Source organism: Siniperca chuatsi, linkage group LG8, assembly GCF_020085105.1.
Source record: "Siniperca chuatsi isolate FFG_IHB_CAS linkage group LG8, ASM2008510v1, whole genome shotgun sequence".
NCBI classification, from domain to species: Eukaryota; Metazoa; Chordata; class Actinopteri; order Centrarchiformes; family Sinipercidae; genus Siniperca; species Siniperca chuatsi.
Window position 1 is genome coordinate 17,727,637 of NC_058049.1, and position 24,723 is coordinate 17,752,359.

General features: G+C 41.9%; 4 protein-coding genes across 15 annotated transcripts in view; 3 read left to right on the plus strand and 1 right to left on the minus strand.

Annotated features, from left to right (window-relative positions):
- The first annotated feature begins 614 nt into the window (after nucleotides 1-614).
- On the plus strand, nucleotides 615-4,785 carry hnrnpaba (heterogeneous nuclear ribonucleoprotein A/Ba). Of its 5 annotated transcripts, none has more exons than XM_044205491.1 (9): nucleotides 615-1,191; nucleotides 1,632-1,861; nucleotides 2,275-2,443; nucleotides 2,534-2,692; nucleotides 2,783-2,914; nucleotides 3,034-3,124; nucleotides 3,266-3,421; nucleotides 3,530-3,615; nucleotides 4,066-4,785. In XM_044205491.1, the coding sequence occupies exons 2-8, from the start codon at nucleotides 1,647-1,649 to the stop codon at nucleotides 3,598-3,600; spliced, it is 993 nt and encodes a 330-aa protein (XP_044061426.1). In that variant the 5' UTR covers nucleotides 615-1,191; nucleotides 1,632-1,646; the 3' UTR covers nucleotides 3,601-3,615; nucleotides 4,066-4,785. The 5 variants fall into 5 exon arrangements, with proteins under 5 accessions (XP_044061426.1, XP_044061427.1, XP_044061429.1 ...); XM_044205492.1 differs by having other exon boundaries at nucleotides 615-1,138; XM_044205493.1 differs by lacking the exon at nucleotides 615-1,191 and adding an exon at nucleotides 1,503-1,521.
- Nucleotides 4,786-5,136: 351 nt separating this feature from the next.
- phykpl (5-phosphohydroxy-L-lysine phospho-lyase) lies at nucleotides 5,137-10,553 on the minus strand. Of its 2 annotated transcripts, XM_044205484.1 has the most exons (13): nucleotides 10,166-10,544; nucleotides 9,922-10,040; nucleotides 9,632-9,791; nucleotides 9,467-9,541; nucleotides 9,294-9,381; nucleotides 9,088-9,204; nucleotides 8,895-8,977; nucleotides 8,578-8,803; nucleotides 7,921-8,075; nucleotides 6,175-6,264; nucleotides 5,916-6,046; nucleotides 5,687-5,731; nucleotides 5,137-5,328 (listed from the first exon to the last, which is right to left on the minus strand). In XM_044205484.1, the coding sequence occupies exons 1-12, from the start codon at nucleotides 10,222-10,224 to the stop codon at nucleotides 5,688-5,690; spliced, it is 1,347 nt and encodes a 448-aa protein (XP_044061419.1). In that variant the 5' UTR covers nucleotides 10,225-10,544; the 3' UTR covers nucleotides 5,137-5,328; nucleotide 5,687. The 2 variants fall into 2 exon arrangements, with proteins under 2 accessions (XP_044061419.1, XP_044061420.1); XM_044205485.1 differs by lacking the exons at nucleotides 5,916-6,046; nucleotides 6,175-6,264 and having other exon boundaries at nucleotides 10,166-10,553.
- A 255-nt stretch (nucleotides 10,554-10,808) lies between these two features.
- Nucleotides 10,809-17,051, plus strand: LOC122880402 (protein FAM53C-like). 4 transcript variants are annotated; one of them, XM_044205490.1, is made up of 5 exons: nucleotides 10,810-10,917; nucleotides 12,948-13,196; nucleotides 13,322-13,382; nucleotides 13,464-14,296; nucleotides 15,512-17,051. In XM_044205490.1, the coding sequence occupies exons 2-5, from the start codon at nucleotides 13,113-13,115 to the stop codon at nucleotides 15,758-15,760; spliced, it is 1,227 nt and encodes a 408-aa protein (XP_044061425.1). In that variant the 5' UTR covers nucleotides 10,810-10,917; nucleotides 12,948-13,112; the 3' UTR covers nucleotides 15,761-17,051. The 4 variants fall into 4 exon arrangements, with proteins under 4 accessions (XP_044061423.1, XP_044061425.1, XP_044061422.1 ...); XM_044205489.1 differs by having other exon boundaries at nucleotides 10,813-10,960; XM_044205488.1 differs by having other exon boundaries at nucleotides 10,809-10,917; nucleotides 13,322-14,296.
- A 167-nt stretch (nucleotides 17,052-17,218) lies between these two features.
- ctbp1 (C-terminal binding protein 1) overlaps nucleotides 17,219-24,723 on the plus strand; it is a 19,385-nt gene continuing 11,880 nt past the window's right edge. The window contains exons 1-7 of one of the 4 annotated variants that reach the window (XM_044205480.1): nucleotides 17,219-17,656; nucleotides 18,822-18,870; nucleotides 19,227-19,371; nucleotides 23,125-23,279; nucleotides 23,595-23,739; nucleotides 23,865-24,071; nucleotides 24,361-24,575. In XM_044205480.1, coding sequence (XP_044061415.1) covers nucleotides 19,311-19,371; nucleotides 23,125-23,279; nucleotides 23,595-23,739; nucleotides 23,865-24,071; nucleotides 24,361-24,575 — 783 coding nt within the window. In that variant the 5' untranslated portion in view covers nucleotides 17,219-17,656; nucleotides 18,822-18,870; nucleotides 19,227-19,310. Of the gene's footprint in view, nucleotides 17,657-17,909; nucleotides 17,930-18,036; nucleotides 18,715-18,821; nucleotides 18,871-19,226; nucleotides 19,372-20,846; nucleotides 20,998-23,124; nucleotides 23,280-23,594; nucleotides 23,740-23,864; nucleotides 24,072-24,360; nucleotides 24,576-24,723 lie in introns of those variants that run through there. The other 3 variants (XM_044205482.1, XM_044205481.1, XM_044205483.1) reach the window with 3 other exon arrangements.

Genomic DNA, 24,723 nt, shown 5'->3' on the forward strand with positions numbered 1-24,723 from the left:
GAAATTATAGAAAAAGATTCATTGTAATTATTGATATGTGGCTGTATGTTTAAGTAAGTCTCTAAAGGCCATTTGACTATAGGTTAGGTCTATTATTTGGTCCACAGTATGTAACTATGATTGTAGCTTTGTATGTATGTGGTTCCCATAGGTGGTTCCTAACTCACTGTGTAGACAGAGGGCTGCTGGTTATTGGATAGGCTCTGGTCCCTGTGACCCACACAGGATAAATGATTATAGAAATAGTTATAGAAATGTTCTTTTATCAAACAGAACAAGACATGCCAGTTATTATTAAACTTTCTCTACTATCTACAGGATTTAGGAAAAAAACAGGATTTAGAAAAACAATAACAGGAATAACTCACAATGTCTCTCATTGCATCTCTCACTGATTACCACAGGTGATCAACACCTTTCTGAAAGTCCCAATAAAAACTGTGTAGCCTATAAACTTAACAAAACAGTGTTTATTGCGAACCCATTGTACTTGATTAGGTATTTGATTTAATTATTTTATGATGTCTGTTATTTTGTCCAATCCATATTCAGTATTTCTTTTTTTATTTCTTCTACACTGAAATAAATGAACATATAAACACACATACACATATAAAGGACTTGATGACAGCTCGTTATGCGTTTATCCCTCCTTAATGTTCATACAGAGATACCAAGATCTACCTTTTGGACATTTTCCACATGGCCTACTGTCCGCTAGTTTTCACGACCCTGGACTGTGCTGCTGTTGCGTTTGACTAAATATTTGAACAGCAGCGCAAGTCAGTTGAATGCTAAGAGTAACGCTTTGAAACATTACCCAACACAACCTATTCGTCGTGTTTTAGCTGTGCCGATCGGCGTAGTCAAAATTACCGAGCAGTGGACAAATCTTTTTCGATAGAAGCAGAAAAGATACCGAGTTCCTTTCCTGCGAGTTAAGGGCGTGAACATCTTCTGTGAGAAGAAAGCGACGCATATCTAATTGGTCGGCGTCATGAATGGCAGCAGTGGTCATCCAATCAGATGGCTTCTCCGCAGAAATGTAGTTTTTTTCTGCCGGTTCTAGAAAACCAACCACGAGTTGTCGTCGTGTGGGAGAATCCATCTTGAAGAGAGCTCTCCGGTTGTGTGTCCAGTAAGCAGGTTTTTGTACTTCATTAGTCTTGGTTTTTTTCATTGTATTGTCACGTAAGTACCTTGACTGTTGTAGTCTTTTCGTTATTTTTCTGGTAGTTGCAGATTAAAGATAAGTAATTACTAGAAAATATAGGCCTACGTTACAGTGCGGTTAGCACGGCCTCTGCATTACGTAACTGCGAATTTGAGTTGCCCAGGCTTGGTTTATCAGTGTGGTACAGAAGGTTACGCTTTTTCTAATCTTTGGCTCTAGCAGAAATGTACGTTAGCATTTGGGTGCTTACTGTGTTGTAAGTTAACGTCACTCTGTTGCTCTTTGGCACTCGGCAACAAATGGGGCCTTGTATGAATGTATGGAAAGAGATCGTGCCGGCCAAAATGGTGGGAAATGCATGCATTGATACCATGTAAATGGCGAGGCATGCACGGCATGACGGATTATATAACCACCGTGATTTTATAACTTATTGTTTTTCCTTTTTGGGGCTTAGGTATAATAGTGCAAAATGTCTGAGACAGAGCAGCAGTATATGGAAACATCAGAAAACGGCCACGAAGTCGACGATGATTTTAACGGAGCCGAACACACCGAAGAGGCAATCGACGAGAGCGCTGCGAATGACTGCGGAGAGGGCGAAGGGCCCGACGCGGACGGGAATTCGCAAAACGGTGGCACGGAGGGCGGTCAAATCGACGCCAGCAAAGGAGAGGAGGATGCGGGGTAAGTTCGAAATGGCACAATGTGATTATTTTTTTGTGGAACCCACGCTTATTATAAGTACTCGTGGTTTGCCATGTTTCTTTGTTCAGCCGGCCTTTGTTGGCGCCATATGCAGAGCGGAGGGGGGATGGGCGCTTGGGCAGGGATCAAATCTGGCATGTATTGGCTTATGAGAAACTATGCATACGACGCGTCTGCTGCGGTCATATCGTATATATTTTCAATATATTTAACTAATGTTGTAAAATTGCTTTAAAGCATAGCAACTGTAGCCTGCCTCGCTACGTCACTGGGTCAACAGATTTTCTGGAACAGTGTGTACATTTACACCACCCCCACCGCCATATGTTAAGTTGGAGCAGCAACACTGCCTAAAATGCTAAACATGTCCCTTTCCATGTTTCTGTGCTCAGGAAAATGTTTGTTGGTGGTCTCAGCTGGGACACAAGCAAGAAGGATCTTAAAGATTACTTCTCTAAATATGGTGAGGTGACAGACTGCACCATAAAGATGGACCAGCAGACAGGCCGATCAAGAGGTTTCGGCTTCATTCTCTTTAAAGATGCAGCCAGTGTAGACAAGGTAATTGGGGAAGCAATTATGTCGGAGCTAAAGGAACTTAATGTGTTTTACAAGATGGGCAATTTCCAATGTTTGCCTCTGTCTTAATAGGTTCTTGAACAGACGAACCACAAGCTAGATGGCAGACAGATCGACCCCAAGAAGGCCATGGCAATGAAGAAGGATCCCGTCAAGAAAATCTTCGTGGGAGGCCTTAACCCTGACACTTCAAAGGAAGTCATTCAGGAGTACTTTGGGACCTTTGGAGAGGTACGGTATTTAGTGGATTTTGTCAGTTCATTAAGGAATTGAAAGTGTATTATATTGGCTGCTTCAAAAGTTTGTTTTCCCCTTGGGTAGATTGAGACCATTGAGCTTCCACAAGATCCAAAGACAGAAAAGAGGAGGGGATTCGTATTTATCACATATAAAGAAGAGGCTCCCGTCAAGAAGGTTATGGAGAATAAATACCACACCGTCGGTGGAAGCAAGGTAATAGCATATCACACGTTCTACATACAGGTGAAATTGGATATAATGTACCCATTTTCATAAATTTTGCCCAAGTCATGTCACACTGCAATGTAATGTGCTCTTGTGTGGTGTTCCAGTGTGAAATTAAAATAGCCCAGCCCAAAGAGGTCTACCAGCAGCAGCAGTATGGTGCCCGTGGATATGGAGGACGTGGCAGGGGCCGTGGAGGTAAGCACCGTTGTTGTATGTCTACTAGCAAAATCTTTTAATTTAAACTACACCCAATGTTACACTTAAATTTGTGCGGAGTAACTGCCTGGGTCCTGTGAGCTGGAGAGTTGTGACAAAGGCCTCACCTGTTGTTTCCAGGCCAGGGCCAGAACTGGAATCAAGGTTACAACAACTACTGGAACCAGGGATACAACCAGAACTATGGCTACGGACAGCAAGGCTACGGATATGGCGGCTATGGCAACTATGACTACTCTGCTGGTTATTACGGCTATGGGGGTGGCTACGATTACAGTAAGCGATAAGTGCCCCCAGGGAAAGAAAAAGAATGAGAGAAACTTTATTTTCTTGGTCCTCCTTGTTGTACAGAAGAACTCAGTCCCTTTTTCTCTTGTCCTCCAGACCAGGGCAATACAAGCTATGGGAAAACTCCAAGACGTGGAGGCCACCAGAGTAGCTACAAGCCATACTGATCACACGTAGTGCAGGTATGCATTTTTGCATCATCCGTGGTAGTATGAGAACATAGCTGTAACCATTGGTGCCTTTTTGACCCCAAAGATCTCCATCTACTCTAAATCCATTCAAGCATTGTGGTGGGGTTAGGGTAGGCCGTGTTGTGGGGTCTGTGATCATTAAAGATGGATTCATTCCACCTGTCGGCCATCTTAAGATGCATCTCTACAAACACTACTTGATCAATAAGGGTTGAGTTGGTGGTGGTTGAGAACAGGAATAAGGGCCGTTTCACCTTTCACCAGGGTGCTAGGTGTAATAGCTAGCAGTCGTGGCCCCCCCTTCCCCCCTCCCCCCCAAAAGTGTGTCTGTCCATTCACTGACCTGTCAAAACTCATTCATGCACCTGTCTGTCTTTGTGTAACTGCATGTCATATTTGGTTTATTCTCAGTAACGTTAAGCACCGTGTTTTTCTCTTAAGGTCTAAAGTAAATAAGAAAAAGAGATCCATGGTCTGACCACAGCGAACATGGGCTCTGGCTTTTCCTTTGGAGTTGGCAGAAATTTGGACTCATGCTCCATTTGTACAGATCAAGTGAGGAACTGGGGAAGCAAATGTCACTTTTCCACTTTTTATTTTATATTGTTTTGTGTCCATTTACATTTCCAGTGATGGAAGTGTTATTTTTACTGTACTTTTTGGTACCTTTTTGAATCTAATGTATTGTATGGTTGTATTTTTACATGTCTACTGGATTTACAGACGAGCAGGAGCAAGGGCTTTTAAAGCTCACAAATAAAACTATTCTGCTTTCTTTTTTTTTTCCTTTTGGTGTTTCTAGATCTTTAGTTATTTTCTCCCGTGCTGAGTGTTGGATGCGAGTTGCATGGCTTCAGATGTGGGGTGAGGCAAAATAAGGGATTTAAACTAATCAAAGGGTTCATTGTAAGCGTGTCAAGTGAATGTTTGTCGATGGTCTAGTAGACGAAGACAACCAGCATCTTTTTTTTTTTTTCTTCATTTCTTTTGGCTTTTAAGGAGATTCTTCCCCCATCATGTTTGCAATTTTAAGTGGCTTTACTAGTGTTATTCAACTGAACGCAAGCCTGTTAATGTACGAGGGTACTCCCTCTCTCACTGGAAACTCATTCCTCTAGTGTCTTGGGCAAATTGGTAGAAATAAACTTTTGGTTTATATTACACATGGATCTTTTTGTTATTATTTGTAAAGTTAATGTTAAATGTTTTGTACTGTTAAATGGCTTGCTTGTTTTGTCTTGAGTAATGTTAACATCACTACGGATGCCTCTTTGGTAAGCTGTGGGGAAAGGGCTTCACTACCTGCAGGATAACTGGCTGAGTGTTAATACCCACCCCACTAGAAGTGAAACTGCAATACTTTTTTGAGAATGTGTCCAGGAATTAAAGATAGTGGTCTGGTAAGTGCTTATCCCAACCATACTGTGTATTGAGAACATGTTGCTGATCAGGGTTGTAAATTGGGACTAATTATATATTGCTGCTGTGGGTAAAAGAAGACAGGAGTCATGATTTTAAAAATTAACTTTATTAATTCCTTGATTTAAAAATGTTAATCTGGGAGTTGATTAGTGTCACATTAGCAGCAGCATCTTCTATATTGGTCATCTCCCACATTATGACGTGCTGTTGGCACCACCGTTCTTGTACCTCCTATTGGCTGTTTCATCAGTGAAGTCATAACTTTACAGTGGTACTGAACACCTGTGGAGGGCGGGGGGGCAGATTGACAATATTTTACTTTTAGGTTGTATGGTGCTGGACAAAATAAGCAGTCATCTCCAATACTGGCACTATCAACCACTTTTATATTTTTTCTAGATTTTTATGTGATGTACTAATAGACCATTGAGTCAGACTAAGTCCATTTCAAAAACAAAGTGACTGCGTCCCCACAGTGGTCAGTGTTGAGTAGAAGGCGGCAACATGTTCTAAGTGAATGAACTTGTTTAATCTACTGAAAGCTCAAGTATAGACATTCAAATCTCTACCTCTGAACTCTGAATGTGTCCATCTGACAATGTCTGATGCAATTAAAAGTTTTTCTACAGGTTTAACAAACCTTAGATGTCTTCCTTTTCCAGTTTAAGGTCACTGACTTCCATGTCTGTGAGAACAAGACAATTTAAGTTACTCTACACTTAAATTATAAAAGTGAAATTAAATCTCTATAGGCATCTTTCAGTGTTTAAACTCTTACCACATCAAGTGTTATGTGTCAAGAAGATACATGCCTACATACAATCCTGTAGTAACAACTGTAGACTAAAGGTGGCTTCTGGGTAACTAACCTGTGAGGATGCGGTCTATACATTGTACCACCAGTTCTGTGTCTTCCATAGTAAAGCACATAGGAGGTTTAAACTTCACAACGTTTTCCCAGGGGCCATCTGTACTGACACAGATTTTTTCATCTTTCAACCTAATGTAAATGGGACAGTGAGTTAAATCAGAGAGAACCCTGTGGCAGAGATGGTGCATACAAAAGTATGTCTCTCTTTCTGGCAAAACTACAACCATTAATTATTTTACTGCACTCTAATCCTGTACCTTTTCACCACCCATGCTGCTTTTTCTGTGGCAGGAGTCTTCTGCTCCCTGTCTGTCACCAGCTCAAGACCCACAAACAGTCCTGTGCCTCTGTATAAAAAAAAAAGTTCTTCATGAGCCACTTCAACGGTCTTGACGGACATAGTCTATCTGGCCATTTATGGTTTTCAATATAGACATATATCGATAGTTTGATGTATTTATGTCCCAACACCATGGTTTACGAGATGTGAAATCTGTCTTGATGGGTCTGCCTACTTAATGATAAAATGTTTAACATAAAATACTTACGTAGGGCGTATCTCGAGAGTCACATAATGTTTGATTTACAGAACAGATAATCTTATAAAATTTTGCAGCAAGGTCCAGCATAACTGAATAGTATTGAGGGAAGAGTGATTGTCTGAAAACAACAGTTGCTTAATAGACTAATCTATATTAATATAGCCCAGACAATTATTTTGACAAGAGAAATACTTGATTTGATTAAATGTACTTTTTAACAGGGTAGTGCAAAGCCTCTGTTGGGTATGTCTTCAAAGTAAGTTACTGTTTTTATGTCATTTTTCCATCCTTCATTTTTACTTGGTATTATAATGAAAAGTTTGACTTTTTGGCAAAGAAATAGCAAGTGCTTTGTATAGGCATTTTCACATGTCATAGTAGGAAAAGCACAGCTGTAAGTAATACAATTAAGGAGGCTGAATTCTACTGCTGCCAGGGGGGTATCAATGTTATGACTAACAGGGAGTCTTGCATAGCAGGGCGCCATCGTTAATGTTATTAGTAACACCTGTGCTTTTGCTGCAGTGACAAGTCTAAGTATAAGTACACACCTAAAAGTTACCTACATATTAACACAATCACCACATTTAATCCCAATAGCTTGTCTTCAATGTAAAGTCATTGCATAAGTTACAAGCTGTTTCTCCTATGTGATGTGTCACCTTCTCTCAGAGGCCCTAGTGTCCACACAGGTGTTTTCAATCACTGACTGATTAGATCTTTCCTGTTGAAAATAGAAGCTATGCTGGCAGTTTGCTGAAGTCACTAAACTCCATGTAATGAAATACACAGGTTCACTTAATTTCAACCAACATCATCCAGGTATACCTTGTTAGCACACCAACTGACCTGCTCGTAAAAAACCATACAAAAGCATATTACAGTTGAACAATAAACGATGAGTATAAAGACAATTCTAAGAAAATCATGTTTTTTTACACATTGCAGTGCAAATAAGGACTGGAAGTGTACAGGCACAACTGACATTCTGTGGCTGCATCACTGATATTGTATCATACTGTATGTGATTTATTAAGATACATGTTTTTCTGGCTGTTGAGCGCATCTTGTCGTTATGTCTCTGCCTATTTCAAGCCCAAGCATCCAGCATGAAATATGAGTGCAGCCAATTCTAATAGTATAAGTTGTTCCACAACAACAGTTTCAAGTCAGAGAGGTGTCGATCAAGCACTGTACATGCTCACGCTGTCCTGACAAGAGGTCTAATCAGCCAAGATAAATGAAAACACCTGTGTGGATGTACCAAGGGGGTGTAGAAGCTTTAATTGGTGTTGGCAGTGAAACAGTGGTATTAGGTGACAACTTAATGATGGTCAAGCTGTCCTGATTAATTAATGCTTTATAGTATTTTTTTTAATTTATTTTTAAAACTGATTTAATGCCATGGACTCGTGAGAATAGCATTGGCCTTTACGAGCACACTGGTCACTGCAGCCTTACCTGACATCACCAATTATTTGATGTCGTGTTTGTAGCTTTGTGAGCAAATCTTTAAGATGTGCTCCCACCCGTGTGGCGTTTCCTCTTAGGTCCTCTTTCTCTATCACATCAAGGACTGCCAGGCCAATTGCACAGGACACTGGATTCCCTCCAAACTGCATGAAGTTGAGAAAGCAAATTATTTCATCTTGATCGTTTATAAGCAGACATTTGTGTCTACACCTTTTATTAACAATTTACTTTAGGAATTCTAGTTAATAATGTATGTTTTATGCAGCAATGTAGTGGTAAATTAAAGATTGGCTGAACAACTTGCTCAAACAACAGTCAACAAACAATGGTCAGTGATCGATGAAACCACCATGAGACAAGATAATGAATGACACTTGGGGAAACCATACCTTTTGCTTTTTTACCTTAAAAGACCCTATCTTCGTGTAACTGAGTAATAATAATAGTACTTACTGTGATATCACATTATACTGTGAATGTCATGATTTATGTCAGACTATAAAAATGGGCAACTTATTCCTTATTACAAAACAGTATAGATATCACTGGATTGCTACTCTGACTGTCTCTACAGCTGGGAAAAGCTATAGATGCCGACTTGAAGGAGCATTCATTAATATTAGGTTGAGGCTACTGTATAGTCACCGTATTGAAGTACTCCACTCCGTTGGCTGTGAAAGCTGCAGCTATCTCTACAGTGGTTGCCACACATGCAAGGGGATGCCCATTGCCCATTGGTTTGCCCATGGTCACTATGTCAGGACAGAAACCCTCGCCCTGCAGCTGGAAACCCCAGAAGTGACTTCCCACGCGTCCAAAGCCTGTCTGCACCTCGTCTGCCACAAACACTCCACCAGCTGAGTGCACATATCTGTGGAGAGCATGAAGGAGATGCACCATGTCACTGTTATTGTACATGTGGCTGAGCAAAAACAGAACCTGAAAAATTTGCCACTACTCACTCTGCAACTTTAGCGGAGTATCCTTGGGGCAAGATGATTTGTCCTCCAACACTTGGCAACGATTCAGCAAAGAAGGCAGAGATCTATGGGAAAAGGGTAGTAAATAAGCAATATAAATGTTATGCATTGGTCATGTTTATTAAAGCATTATTCCGAGTGTCTCTGTGTAATGGTAAACTGTGGTAAAGCGTACCTTACGCCCTTTCCTGTGCACCTCCTCTATTAGGTCTTTTACTGTATCAGCATATGCTTGGCCTGGGTTGGGGTGATTCTCTCTGTATATTCCTCTGTAGGTGTCTGGTAAGGGTGCCTAGAAGGATGAAACATGTGATTTCAGATAGGCAGGAGCCAGCTGTTGGTCAGCAGTTTGTATAATGATGGTCGTATAAATGTACACACCACATGAACCCATTCTTTCTGTCCTGCCAGTTTCCGGAACTTGTAAGGACTAATGTCGATGAGGGACATTAGATGCCCATGGTATGCACTAGTATAAAAGGAGAGTTCACTGTAATTGATGTGCAGGTGTATTGTCAGAGAGTGAATGTGTTGCACTGGAACAGAATACTTACTGGTCAAGCACAATGACGTCCTTGTGTTGGGTGTACTGCTGTGCCAAGCGTAGGGCAAGATCATTGGCCTCTGAACTGTCAGAAGAGCAGATGTAAAATCACTGCATTGGTACTTAAGGAATACCATTCTGTGGGGCTGTGGGTGTATTAAACCGCATTACTTACCCAGAGTTAACGAAGTAGAAGACACACAGTTTCTCAGGCAGGGTGGCAGACAGGCGGTCTGCATACAGGACTATGTTGTCGTGTAGGAATCGTGAATTTGTGTTCAGGATGTCCATTTGTGCTGCTGCAGCTTTTGTAATGCTGGGGTGACAATGGCCCACTACAATAGAAAACATAGTTATGTTGCTAACGCATTAAAACGTTCTGCCACTAGGAGGCAGGAGTGTAACGTACTGTGTTTTTATAAAAGTAATAAATATGAATTATGCACGGGATGATATATGTTTTACCATGATGAACGTTACTGATACAGTCCAGATAGCGCTGGCCATTCTCATCGAATAGATATTGTCCTCTTGCTCTTACTATTTTCACAGGGTCGTCTGAATAAAACAGTCTACATGACTGCCTGTATTCGAAGGAATGAATACGTGTCAATAACTTTTAAGCAGGCACAGCACAGTGGCACACTGTGCACAATATGACTATTAGCTACAAAAGCACACAATAATATTCGGTTTCACTTTTACGTACCCGATCAGTCTCTTCCTCATTGCGAGAGTGTCTTCTTTCCTGAGCTTTTCTACTGCCATGTTCTCTGTGGTTTCTTTCTGTGCAACGTATACCAAAGACTGCTGAGGCAATGAATAGCTACGCAATAACAACTATCAAGAGTATTTGACCGGTTTGTGACGGTAATGCACCAAAAGCTGTTTGCCAACCGCCATAAAACATCAGAAGAAGAAGAACGGTTTATGGAGTTGTTTTGCCAAGTCTTAACAACTACCACGCATGCGTCAATTGTAGACTTGTGTTATCTTAAGCATTCTGCTATAGTTTTTTTTTCAATCGCAGATATAGGTAGGCTGTCTAAATTAGATAGTCATCGTAGTATTCTATATATATTGGGGGACGGGGGGACGGACTACGTTTAAAATGTTTATTTGTCGCTGAGACGTTGTTGGGTTAGTTCTGATTTTATGCTGTCACTTTATTTAGAAGGGCCTAACTGTGGGGCTGTAAACAGGACAGAGACATCCAAAATAAATGTAACATATGTTGCTAAACATTTAGTTTCAGTTGCTAACACATGAATAATGGCCATATTGGAGAAGTATCTGCTAGATACATATTTCGGGGTTTCCTAAAATTGGGATTTTTTTGAGGCAGTGTATTTAAAATACCTCTGTATTGGTACCGTCCAAAGGCTATAAATACTCAGCTAAACTGCCCTCTACTCGGTGCACTGTGTGCAGCTTCGGTTGCTAAGGAACCACTGACTGCAGGTAATACAGCAGGACAGCGGTAGCATGCTAGCTTCCAAACAAGGTAACCAAGCTAACGCTAAAACAATTTTAGATATACATTAAGTATCGGCCCAGCCGGTAAATTTATTAACGCCCCATTTCATATTGTACTCGAACGAATTATGGCTATAACCGGGTACAATGACAAGCCATTAACCGGTAGCAAACAGACCGAATGCAATGAACGCTGGTAACGTTAGTTAGGATCCTTGTTATCCTATCAGCTAGGTTAGCTAACAGATCCGGCTAATAACTTTATGCTGCATCGTGCTGCTGAGCTAGCTTACTATATACTTTGCTCACCAGCTAAACTCGGTATCCGATTTAGACAGTAAATCTAACCCTATGTTAATTAGTCCTACATTGTCAATGACAAAACAGTTGTCCTGCAGCTAACGGCGGAGATAACGGTATGTTTTTAATTGGCTAACACAAACGTCGTATTTTTTAGATAAGTGAAGCTGCGCCACATTGCCTTAAACTTAGTAAAGACTATAAGCGTCCTTAAGCCAGACCTACTTAATTAACCTAATAGTGTTTTGTGCAATGTGTCTCGCTAGTCTTTTAGAGAATGTCATATTAATAATTTGTAGTAAAGTTAATATTAAAGTTTATAGGCAAGACTGAAAAGGGCAAAAGATTTATTTATTTAAATCAGCTGGGGTTTGACATCACTGCTCTGCTTTAGCAAACGGAGTCATTCTGTGGCGTGCAGAGCTTTTAACAGTGTCTGCTGCCATAGCATGAGGTTCAGCCTGTGCCGAAGTAGCTTGTCTTCTGGCATGTGGAACTAGGCTAGCAATGTAGCACCATGTTTGCCACAAGGAAGGCCCTGGAGGCCACATCTGACTGCCAACAGCAAGTGTTGAGGCAAAGTCTCTTCAATTGATAGGACTCTAAATATCTTCAAGCCTCTTATCTTAGATTAAGACATAATTGGAAGTTGATACAGTTTTTACATTAGTGTCTGGTTTGTAAGTATTACTTCACATTTTGGCTGTGCCTCACTTTTAAAGAGCAGTGCAAAGGCTAAAAGTCTATTACATTTTAATGTAGTGGCTAGAGTTTATATATTGGCTTTAGTTTCAGTTTGAGATGTACATTTTGTGATGTGTGACGGTTTGCTTGGATTCTTTACATGAGCCAGTGCAGGTTAATCTTCAAAGATGTTTTATGGATTGAGTAACCATTAGATCTTAAAAGCTAACTCTGCTATTTCTGTACAAAGAAAATATCAGTGGAATGTGTTTTTAAAATAAATGGGCATGCAGGCTGTCTAATGAACCCTGTTCACTGGGTTCATCACACCATTTTGGCTTTGCCTTGGTAATATAAGCCCTTGAGACCTGGTCACTGTTCTATTGTCCCACTTGCAAAGATACTATGGCATGCTCCCAACCCCTGTCCCCATTCATTTTCACACACTTCCCCCTTACTCTCCCTCCCCCTTCCATTCCCTTCACAACTCTTGCCATTTGTGTTTATGGGACCCAACTGATTTTTGATTGCAATACATCAGTATTGCCCCAAAGGTTTTTCTTTTGGGACATACTCTGCATTTTCTTTTGAAATTACACTAGTCCATGTTTGTAGTCCTGATAAGAACTGACCATGTTCACTGTGCGTGATGGAATGTGAAGTGTTTTTGTTCTGGGTCTCTCGTCCATGTGTGCTCTCTCTGCCTTTGAGAACACGAACTTCTAACTTTCATATGTGAATGAGGCAGCATGTACATACCAGCCTGGGTCTCTTATTGTAATATGTGGTCTGTAATTAGAACACATTTATTCAGGCATTCTGTTCCTTTCTGTGGGCTTTTCAACACTAAATCAGTTACATGTTGGAGGAAAGTCCCAATACCAGATTTTACACTCTTATCCAAGGCCTGATGGATCTGTCTGGCAATTTATAAGTTACTGTTAAATGAAATGCTTTCTCTGCAATGTGTGTGACCAATTTCAGTTAATTATTGACATTGTTTCATACGAATCCCTTATCTGTCCCTCTAGGTGGCATAAAGATGATGGTGGCATAGTGAGAAAACTGGTCAGTCTGGCTGGTTGAGGTGTGGAGGAGACACCACAAACCACGCCAGGATTCTGACTAATACAACTTCCACTGCCCTCATTAAATCTTCTCATCTCCATGTCTATCCCTGGATTGTAGCTACAATTATGGTGACTCTTATCACAGAGCAGCTCCGTAAGCAGAGTTTGGACGAGCCTTATTACAAGGCTTTCTCATTCAATGTGAATGCGGTGAGTTAGATACAAAACTAAATCTTGTCCTTTGTTTTTTTTCCTTTGTTTTTTTTTTTACCTTTTTTTTTCCCCCCTTAATTTTTATGGGGTTTTGAATTTAAGTTGTTATATTTCTGTTTCAGTCATTACCTGCAGTGGGCTCCAGTCCCACTGTCTCGTGGAGTGCTTGTAGATCGACAAAAGGCAAGTTCATTGAATTAATTGCAGTATTTTTCAACTTATCAGCAGGGAAATGTCTCATGTCTCATCTTTTGGCATTTTCAGAGACCAGCTCAGCCACACACCCATCATCCAAAGTCAACCTTCTGGATGATTCCTGTGGACCAGAATCCCTATGCCCTCATTCCCACTCTGGAGAACCCCTCCAGAGACGAGAGGTTTCTCTCACAGACGAGGCTTTCCAAAGCTCACCACCACCACCACCACCAAAACGCCACTGCCGGTCCCTGTCTGTTCCAGAGGACCTGTCTCGGTGCCGCTCCACCTGGCATCCAAGTGCATCCAAGGTTTGGACCCCAGTCAAACGTGACTGCCAAAGTGGAGGATTATCTAGTTCAGGCTCTGGAGCTAGCTCTTTGCCACTTTGTGGTCCCAGTTCCTCTTTCACCTCTTCATCCCTACACTCATCTTCTAGCCCTACCTTCTTTAGCTTAGCACTGTCCTCTGACTCTCCACTACCATGGAGCTTCCCATGGGATCCCTGTGACAAACTGAAAGGAGCCTATTCGGCCTCCTTTGCTACTCCTTCCTCCTGCTCCTCTTCACCAGCCCCGCTGGTTTCTCACTCAGTGCTGCAGCGCCGCTTCTCCCTCTCCCCTGTGCACATTCAAGATGCCTCTTCTGTGCTCCTGCCCCCCCAGCCCTCCCCTGTTTCTGCTCTGACATATGGCTATTCTGGCATAGAACACCCAGCCCTGTCTCCATCTCCCACTTCAGCCTGCAGTACACCATCCTCCTCTAGGCGTGATCGGCACCCAGCGCTGCCACGATGCCATTCGCAGCCCTGTGACATGCGCAAACCTCGCTTGAAGAGGCGCCATGACCCAGATGTTCTGCCCTGCCACAGGCCAGGCCTTGACTTCAGCAAGATGACACAGGTGAGCAAGAAAGTCCAATGGGCTGTCAACATGGGTAGTTTCTGTCAATCTCATCATATTGGTAGATCTATTAAGATACACATAGTTAATTGAGTCAGTAAGCAATCAGCAGGACTGGGTTCACTTGTGCCCATGTTTTCTGTCCTCTGGATCTTGGAGGGCAGTAATAGGCCTCTGGCAGCACCTGATCCCCCACAACTCTGGCACAGCTAAGCTTGGCTCCCACGCCATCATCTCTCCTCATTTCATGCAGGTGTGATTATGTTGGGATCATAAGTGAAGAAGTGGGCCCCCAGATCGGTTTCCATGTTCCTGTCTCACTTATATCAGTGCAGTCTGAATTGGGTTCTGGGCTGTGTTTTGGTGCAAGCAATTTCTACCCAATTGGCAACAAAAGACATTACACAAGTGTCTTAAGCTTTCCTATCTCCACTCATACAGGCCTCCTTTTTTATACAGGAAACAGACTATAATGCACTCTACTGAGCCAGAGTTTGACACATTCATAATGAGACTCCTGGCACAGGTTTCCCTGGTTACAACTGCTTAGGAAAGTAAAACAACTTACCACTTTGCCTTGCTATGTGAAGCTTACAAAGGCTTGCCATGCAAAATCCTTAAATGCAGACTTTTTCTGACAGTTTGGACCTTATTTTGTCCTTTTTTTTTTTTCTTAAGTTCACACCTCACTTATTTTGTGCTAAAATTAGTTCACCATGACAAACCACACAGTATAAATAAAGCTAGGTAGCTAGAACGTTACAGTATGTTGGGTCACTGGTACTTGCCTACACATTCTAATCTGTGTCAAATAGTCAAGTAATCGGTTGCATATTTAACAAGATTATGTAATTTACATAAATATCATTTAATTTAAATGAGTCTATAGTTTCCAGAGTAATGGTGTTCATGTTGCTCCTTTGCTTGTGTCTGTCAAGTCACACATGCTAGCCAAGCCTTAACTCTATCAGTTAATCTATTCTTTACCAAAGAAACAGGCACTGTCATCCATAAAGACTTCCTGATGTTGTCACTGCACTGTATTTTATTACCTTAGGGTGTGGATCCTGGAGATGTATGAAGCTGATAACTCTGCTGCATTAATGAGCACTGAGAATGAAACTGGGACCCATTTAGTGAGGCGATTTGCCACATGTTAAATGCTAGAATTGTCACAACATGATGATCATGACGCTTCTTTGTCCTTTTTTGTAGATTGGTAATCACGAGAACCTAGTGTGTGGTACAGGTGGCTGTATAGTTCCAGTGTCTTCCCAGGCAGAGCAGCGCTCAGCCTTCTCCCCTGCTGACTTCCTGGGACGAGCCAGCATTGGGCCACTAAGTGAAAGTGAAGAGGAGGAGGAAGAAGATCAAAGAGAACGGACTGTAATAGATGGAGGACAAAAGATTGTTTTTGAAAGGGACTGCACAGAACTGGACTTGAACCTTATAGAAGAGAACTAACCACTCCTTGGTGCTCCCAGTGTGATTACTGCATTCATAACCACGTTAAGCACACCTGTAGGCTTTGTGCGCTCTTCTGGCAGAGTCCTTGGGAACCTGCTGCCCTCCTAAGGCATATGTCCAGAGTGCATAATCAAGAACCAAGAAATTAGAAGCTAATATCAAATTACAATGTTATGATGGTAACATTTAAGCTAGTTCACTATTGAACATTTAAAAAAATAAAGTCAAGAGTGCCTGCCTATTCAACACTCCATAGGGGAATGTGCATGAGTAAATAAGCTAGTTTTCATGCACACAGAATTTGGCTAATATTTCATATTGATAGTCTTAATTTGCTTTGAGCATTGGTATGCATCTTGATATCCTTACATATCAAAGAATAGTATATACTGGAGTAAGCAGAATGTGCTTAATATTTCCTCCATAAATGATTTGAATACACACTAAAAGCCAATAGGTTAATGGGATTAGAGGTAAGCATTCCTCAGTGCCCCATCAGATACTGCTGTAGTCTTTGTATTTGGGTCTCTGAAATTGGACATGACTGTATGTGAGCTATTAAAGGTGGACATGTTGCTGCCATGTGTAGGTCAAAATATTATTTGAATAGCTCAAACATTATTGATAATGTAACAAGATTACTGATCTCTATGTAAATGCTCTCCTGTAGGTTTAACAGGATACATTCCAGGATTTCGCTACAGTTCGTTAAATCCTTTATGGACCCTAAAGATTTGTCTACTTTTACTGCTTTTCTGTCATTGATTTAGCTTGTCCTTTTGGAGTAACTACATCATCAAAGGGAAGCTTTTCTTGTAATAGCAGAAAGGATAGCTCTCTTTTGTTCATATATTCTGTTTTGGAATTTTCTCAATTGCTTGAACATTAACACACCTTGTCAACAATAATACTGATGATACTGTAAACTGACCATGCCTTAAGCTTAAAATACAGAGCTCTTGGTGCTCTGGTCTTCTCTTCACAGCCAGACATTTTTGCAATCTACCTTTGCGCTGATTCAGATATTTTTGCACAGGTGGCACATGCACTATAATAGTCAATTGCATAACTGAATCAATGCTGCAGCTGGACTCCATAGGGCACAATGTAATGTACTGTACAGTGGTTTGAGTGCGTACACACGTCGAGCCAATTCTGAGTGTATGTGAAAAGGTGGGCAGTAGTTATGCAGATGATTTGGTGGCCTTTCAGAAATGATTTTTCATGTGTTTTCAGATGGAAATATTCCTGTTGCACAATTTATGTACAAATAAAATTTAATAGAGAATGATTGTCGTTTTTGTTTTTGCGCCCCCCCAAAAAGTGTTTTGTCTTGGATTCAAAAACATTATCCTGCTTGTAGTCAAATGCAAGAACACATCAGGGGCCAATAGATATTATTGTGACACCTAGTGGCTGCTGATGTTACATAAAAATACAGTGTTCAGTCCATTATGACTTAACAGCGGATATTGATGCATACATAGCTACATGTTCTGTTTGGGGGGGCTGAACAAAAAAACCCAGGAAAATTTAAATTAACCTGTTTACAATAACGTATCCGTTAAGACGGATAAATGGTTTGCTCTTTTTAAACTTTAAACAGCGGATAAAGTTAAAGTACAGCAGAAAAAAACTTTTAACGTTTTTATAATTACATAAGCAGGCCTGTTACGGCGAAGAGTCTTAAATGTCTTTGTCAGATTAATATTGCCGCTCCGCCGTGGAAGGTGAGGGCGCTCCTTCCAGTCCACCGATGCTTTTTCACAGACTGTCTGACCCCCCCACCAACAAGCCACTTCCTCTTTTGTCTAATTTCATGGCGATCGGGAGAGAGGGAACACCACCGACGCACGCACACTGTCTCTGCACTCTTCAAAGAGTTTATCCGCGGTAAATAACTGACAATTTTTGCAAGATTCGGTCACTGAGTTTCAAAGTAGTCCTACTTGAATTCAGTCATGTGGGCGATTCACTTTTCCCTGTAGAATTTATCATTTTTTTAAGCTTCTGGGTCAGATATTTAACATTGTAGCGCCACTCGCTGATAACAAATCGGACGAAATGGGCTCCCCCTCCGCTCTCATCTATCCCACACAGTCAGCGGCACGCTAGTTAACGGCTCTGGCTAGCTAACATTAGCAATGCTGCAAACGCCTTATAAATGTAGCTATGGAACTGTTTTTTATTGACACACTTCACAACTTTGTGGCAGTTAAATAACACCAAATGCTATGTATGTTCGGGAGTTAGCAGTAATTTGTATTTAAAATGTTAGCCACTTAAAGTCCTCAAATGTTTGTGTTTGGGTTAGCTAGCCAACATCGACTAGCTAGCTGCCGTGCTATGTATTTAGTTAGCGTTAGTTCGGATCGCGATTCAGAAGTTAATGCAGGCTATACTACCCCACAAAGAACAGACTAATTGTGATATATTTGTCAACTAACAAGACCTAAATAACTTAAGTATTTGCATGGAACATATAAACATCATCCACCATTCACCTTCCCGGTTATTCTTGATAGCTGAGAAACGGCTTAGCTAGCACCAGAAGCTAGTTAGCTAGTTAACGGTAACTTGGTTGCTAACGAGGGGCTCCCGAACCATTGATATTTTCACCATTAAGTTATCGTTAAAAGTAGCCACTCGTACTGCCAACTAACGTTGAATGGTAGCGGTAGTGTTTAACATTAACTGTTTTCGTGCACTGTGTGTGAGAGAGTGGTTATTTATGCAAGCGAAAGTCAAGTTGACCACAAAGTTGTAACGTTAAACCATGATTAACAACCCTACCAAGTTAAACAGGAAAACAAAAATAGTGAATTGCAAAAGTGATTGAGTAGCAGCCAGTCTTGAACAAGTTATGAGCACAAGTTGTCTTGCTTGTGGACAGGGGATGCACATGAAACTACATTTTATTGACTGCTGTGTATGGAATCCTGCAAGGATTGGTAACATGGAGTTATTGTCTTCTTAACAAGCCACCTGCAGTGATCACACATGTATGCCATTGTCATAATCTAAAATCTATGTAACGTTACCGTTTCTTTGTTTACAGTGTAAACTAAGTTGTCAACCAGACTGGCACAACAGACATTGTTCTCCAGGTGAGTGTCTCTACAGTCTGTCACTGAAGAAATTACACACTATAACCAATTTCTCTGAGTTTAATTTGATTAACTTAGTCTTTTTACGAAATTGGAAGTGTTTGCTGTTCAACCAAGTTCTTTGGCATCATGTCCTTGTTTTCATAGTTACACATGAATAGACTACATTTTCATGCTGGGAAAATTTGGTCACTGCTAATTTTTAACTCACAAAATTCAATGTTCAGCCCATTTTTTCTACAGTTTTGATCTCTTGTTCTTAAGAACATGAAGGTATTGTGGTAGTTACATATGGTAATATAAAGAAGTGAATGACTTTTTTTTCTTTCCTGAATGTTTTTCCTACTTGTGTGCAGGTGAAACTAAGTGGACATCATTAAAGGGGGCTCCATAGCACTTGGATCTGTTCTTATCTGTCCCAGGTTCAGACTGCTTGGTCTATGGCTCTGATGGACAAACACAAACAGGTCAAGCGACAGAGACTTGACCGCATTTGTGAGGGTGAGATTGCATAAATACTCAAAGACAAAGTTAAAGTAAATATGTGGGAGTAATTTTAATATAAAGTATTAAAATTAAACTTGCATTGTATTATACCCAAGCTATTGTGCCTATATACTTAGAAAGTTAAAGGTGTGTTATGCGATTCTGGAGAAATCCAATACCGTGACAAATACCATGATTATAGAGCGAACAACGACACAGCAAGTAACGTAACTAATATTAGCTAGGTGGTGGCTTAGCAAACTGTCCCTACAGTTGCTGCTGCGAAGCTAACAGCCAGAGAGGACGAGATGTTTCCCAGAGCCAGCACAGCAGCTCCAGACAGCGATACTCACAACTCTTCTGCTACTATAGCAAACATCACAACAACAGCATATCTTGGCAAACTAGAAAGTAAGCTGAATGTCTGTGGGCAAGTCATTTTACGTTACGTGACACACAAATCACGGCTGGAATATTATTGTGTAGCCTGGTCCGAGCCACTGTTTAGCATTTACAGAGCTAGGGCTGTGTACAAACACTGGAGTTTTTTTCAGCGCACACACTGAACGGACAGCTAGCGGACCGTGAGGAGATATTCGCTGAATTTGACAAAAAGATGTGTATTGGATTAGAATCATATACCCCACCTTAATCTTTCATAACTGATTGAAACAGATATATGCCTTTTGCTGTGTCCACATGTGGAAACAACATTTTTAGCTGCAGCCTTGCAGCTATGTAGGCAGGCGATAGGGAGGGCAGATTTTGCAGATTTAAACTAGAAAAATTATCAAACAAAGTTTGTGCTTTTTTTTAAAACCAGATGCAGACAGTTCCATATTATGTTTGTATAATTCTGCTATTTAATGGTTGCTTTTTATTGATGAAGTTTGTTTTGCTTTATGGCGATGAAAGGCTATCGGTTAACATAGTTGTCTGCGGTGCTCTTTCCCCAAAGTAGTAATGTGTTTAAAATGTCAGCATTTTAAATGATGATTGTATTTTTTACTTCATTACAGTGCATTTAAGAGTGGAGGAGGTTGTTATTTAATTTTTTTTTTTTTTTGTCAAATTGGTATGCAAGAAATGTACAGATGGAAGTTTTGCACTGTATTTCAAAATAAGATAACAGAAAATAAGTAAACCTATCTTGCTACAAGTATATGCAGTCATGGATGATACAGTGCAAATTTGTAGAAGAGACAGTATTTTGAGCTGTTGTAGAGTGGAGAGTAGACGATGGAGATCAGACATAATGGTGTGCTAAAATGGAGGGAACAGTCTGGGTGAGTCTCTGGAGACGGGTGAGAGGGAGAGGACAAGGTGAAGGGTCGTGGCCGCAGCTACAGGGAAACGGGCCAGCTGTCTCTTTAAAAAACGACAACAGCCCAAACCGCCCTCGGCCTCAGCCTCAGCTATTCTAATGAGGTTAGTGCTGGTTGGCTGGCCCTCAATGAAGCTGCCTGTGATTGGAGGCTGGGCGTGGGGGAGGGGCTGGGCGTGGATGACAGCTGGGATCCAGCCAGCCAAGAGCAGGCTGACAGAGAGAGAGGGAGGAAAAAAAGAGCGATAGAGGGAGAGCAAGGCGAGAGAGGGAGAGAGTGAGAGAGGAAGACAGGCTCACAGACTTCATAATGCAAGGTTAGGCCCGGTGCTCATGTGTTTTCTATTTTGGCATGTGTTTCTGAAATATGCGAACTGTGGGGTGAGAGATCTAAAGTTTGGGTGTGGAGCAGCTATGTGTGCGCAGTTTTCCTTTTATGTTCAGTTCGTATTGGTGTTGTCGCAGCCGTTAAGAAGGAACTGAATAACCGTGTGTGTGTGTGTGTGTGTGTGTGTCTAGCTGCGTCTGGGTGGAGTACCGCTGCTTGCTGCATTATCATCGTTTCGCTGCCCCTCCCCCCTCACCTCTTACTCCTCCAACTGTGGCCAGAGGGAGAGAGAAGAGGAGGAGGGAGTGAGGGGAAAGAAAGGGAGAGGGAGGGAGAATGAATGAATCACTGAATGAATTGTATTGTGTGTGCGGCCATGCTTGTGCTTAGTAGGCCTCGGGTATGCCAGTGTCCTTTGACTCAAATTACTGTGTGTGTAGGCCTACTTGTATATTTCCAGAACTACTTTTTCTGAGGGGGTCTTTGTGATTAATTCCTTTGGGTTTTTCTACATAGTAAGGGCCTCTTGTGTGTTTTCAGCATGTAGCAATAGGCCTGTTAGCATTCTTGAGCCATCTGCAATGAATGTGAATCACACTGCTAAATGGTGTGCAGTAGATTGTACATTTTTATAAGGGTACCAGGCTATGTTTCTTCATTACCTGTGTGCGTTTCATGCATGCATTAGGAAATGCTCACACGTCAGAGGAAGTGTTCACAAATATTTGTTTTCCACCCTCGGCTACCAGCTCCCTTCTCTCCTCTGCAGTCTCACCATTACCTCCTGCCCTCTGTCCAAGTAAATGTTTCAGCTATACACACTCCCCCCACCCTGGGACACACACACACCTGTCACACAGCAGGGACAAGATAGTGTGTACTGGTGCATGTGTGGGGTTAGTCCAAGCCAAGAAATGCTGAGAAGAACACAGAAAGAGAGCGGTGTAAAAAGCATTTGCAGATATAACTATTGGTGTTAATCTCCCCTAATTTAACACCAATGTATTGGCAGAGATGTGGCATTTATTTGTCATTAATTTGGTTTTGACATGCAACATTTCCTTTGTTGGCATAATGGTAAATTGCCATAGTGCACATGGGCCAAATTTGCAGATGTTTGCCAGCAAGGTGTGTGTATATCTGTATGTGTCTGAAGAAAGGGGAGTACCAGAAAAATAGGAAGGAGAGGGACTCTTCCAGACAGGAGAATTTAGGTCATGACTCAGACCCCCTCATGAACCCCCACCACCTCCTCTCCAAGACCCCACAGTCTTCTCCACCCCTCCCCCAGCCGCCACACTCCATCACCTCTCCCCCTCCCATCCCAGCCCCCTCCTCTCTGTGTGCGCTCTTCTCATACAGTGGCAGGTCAAGTTCCCAGACTTAACACTTTCTCAAAATTGCTCTGCTTCATTAATCTAACCTTCCCCTTATGAGGAGTCTAAGGACCTGAGAAGAACAGAGATGAATCGATGAAAGCTGGACGGTGTATATTGGTTCCATGCATTCCTAAACAGGGCTGCAGTTCAATACCAAATAGGCCAGGATGCTGGACGCTCTCCATGCCCCATCACAGATTTAGTTACACATCACTTTTGTAACCATAGAACACTCTGTAGGAACGCACACACTCACACACATCATCCTGGTAGTTCCCTTAAGGTGTTGGTGGATGCGTTGGAAAAAGAAAGTCATAAAAGTCTGAGTTATTATTGTCTAAGGAGTGTGGCACTTAGCCCCGTTCATTTTAACCGTGTGTGTAGGGGGATTTTGTTTGAGGGTATGATGACTTGCATCACATCGGGTAGTCCAGACATGGGAAATGCACACTGTTGAGTCACTAATCTCTAGCTTAGCCATGCTGGTTCTGAAATGCAAGCAGATGGTAGCTGTGTACACCAAGGGGCATCAGCAAGTTGTCACTGCAGTAAAATTAAGATGAAAACATGTGTAACAGGAAGCTTTTAAGTGTTCATTTGCCTTTGATGTGATTGGGGTACCTTTTTATTTTTAAGCGTTTTTTGTCCCAGATTTTTAATGGTTATTGAATATTTAACCTCTTTTATTTATTACTCATATGCAACAAGCAACATTATTTTATTCCTGCTGGACTCAGGTATCCGACCCCCCATCCTGAACGGGCCAATGCACCCGCGGCCCCTGGTGGCCCTGCTGGATGGGCGCGACTGCACTGTGGAAATGCCCATCCTCAAAGATGTAGCCACAGTGGCCTTCTGCGATGCCCAGTCCACACAAGAGATTCATGAGAAGGTAAAGCCAACACACCCACACACATGTCCATACTGTAATCACAATCCATGAGGGCAAAACACTTAAATCTTTTTTTCATTCTGACGTTGTATGAAAGTAATTAACATCTGCACTGTACCCAAAAAAATGCTGCCTTCTCTCTATCCTGCAGAATTGTCTCCACCACACAGCCTGGCAATTTAGGATTAATATTTAGCCAAGCTGTGTGGCTTTAATGTCCTTGCCCCTTGTTGAAGTAGTAGTAATAGTTGAGTGTTAAGTGCAGTTTAATGAGATGAATATTTATATTATTTCGGATGCATTTGTCTTCTGTAGGTGCTAAATGAGGCAGTGGCTGCCCTGCTCTACCACACCATCACTCTGTCCAGAGATGACTTGGAAAAGTTTAAAGGCCTACGCGTAATTGTCAGGATTGGCTCCGGCTTCGACAACGTTGACATCAAAGCAGCTGCTGAGTTAGGTGAGTGGGTGGAATTTTAAAAAACTTTAAATATTTTCAGAGACACGTGGTCAGCCATGAGCTAACGCACAGAATAACACAAAGAGTGGTTAATATTTCTTTCCTACTTTCTACCGGTCATCCAGGCATTGCTGTCTGTAATGTGCCAGCAGCCTCGGTGGAGGAGACAGCCGACACTTCGCTATGTCTGATCCTTAACCTGTACAGGCGAGTCACCTGGATGCACCAGGCCCTCAGGGAGGGAACCCGTGCCTCTAGTGTGGAGCAGATCAGGGAGGTAGCTGGCGGTGCTGCTCGTATCCGGGGAGAGACGCTGGGTATTATCGGTCTAGGTGAGTGAAGAGTACGGACGTGGGTGTCTAGATTTGTTAGGGGGCAATGGGGGCATCATAGGCAGGTTTTCTAACAATTCTTTAAATCAGAGATGGTATTTATATTACCGTAATTGAACAAAAATGATTGTGCTGAAGTGCTTTTAGGGGATCTGTTTAATCCAAGACAGCTGATGGTCAGACAGACAGTATGCTGTAGGACCTGTTAGGTATTTATGCTTCAATTAAAGGCTGATTTCTATTTTAGTTTCAACAAGGGCTGTTAATAACCTTACCATTTTTCTTTCAGGGCGTGTTGGCCAAGCGGTGGCTCTGCGGGCTAAGGCCTTTGGTTTTGGCGTGATCTTCTATGACCCCTATCTGCCTGATGGCGTGGAGCGCTCACTGGGCCTGCAGCGCATGGCCACCCTGCAGGACCTGCTCATCCATTCTGACTGCGTATCCCTGCACTGCAGCCTCAACGAGCACAACCACCACCTCATTAATGACTTCACCATCAAACAGGTGTGTGGATGCACCCTGAATATGCAAAACACAAATTTTGTCTCATGTTTGCCTTCTCATTAGTTGGTATTTTTCCAGCCTCCTCAAATGTTGTCAAAAGTGTTTAGAAATGGCAGCATCTAATCAAGTTGTGCATATGTCAGCTGGG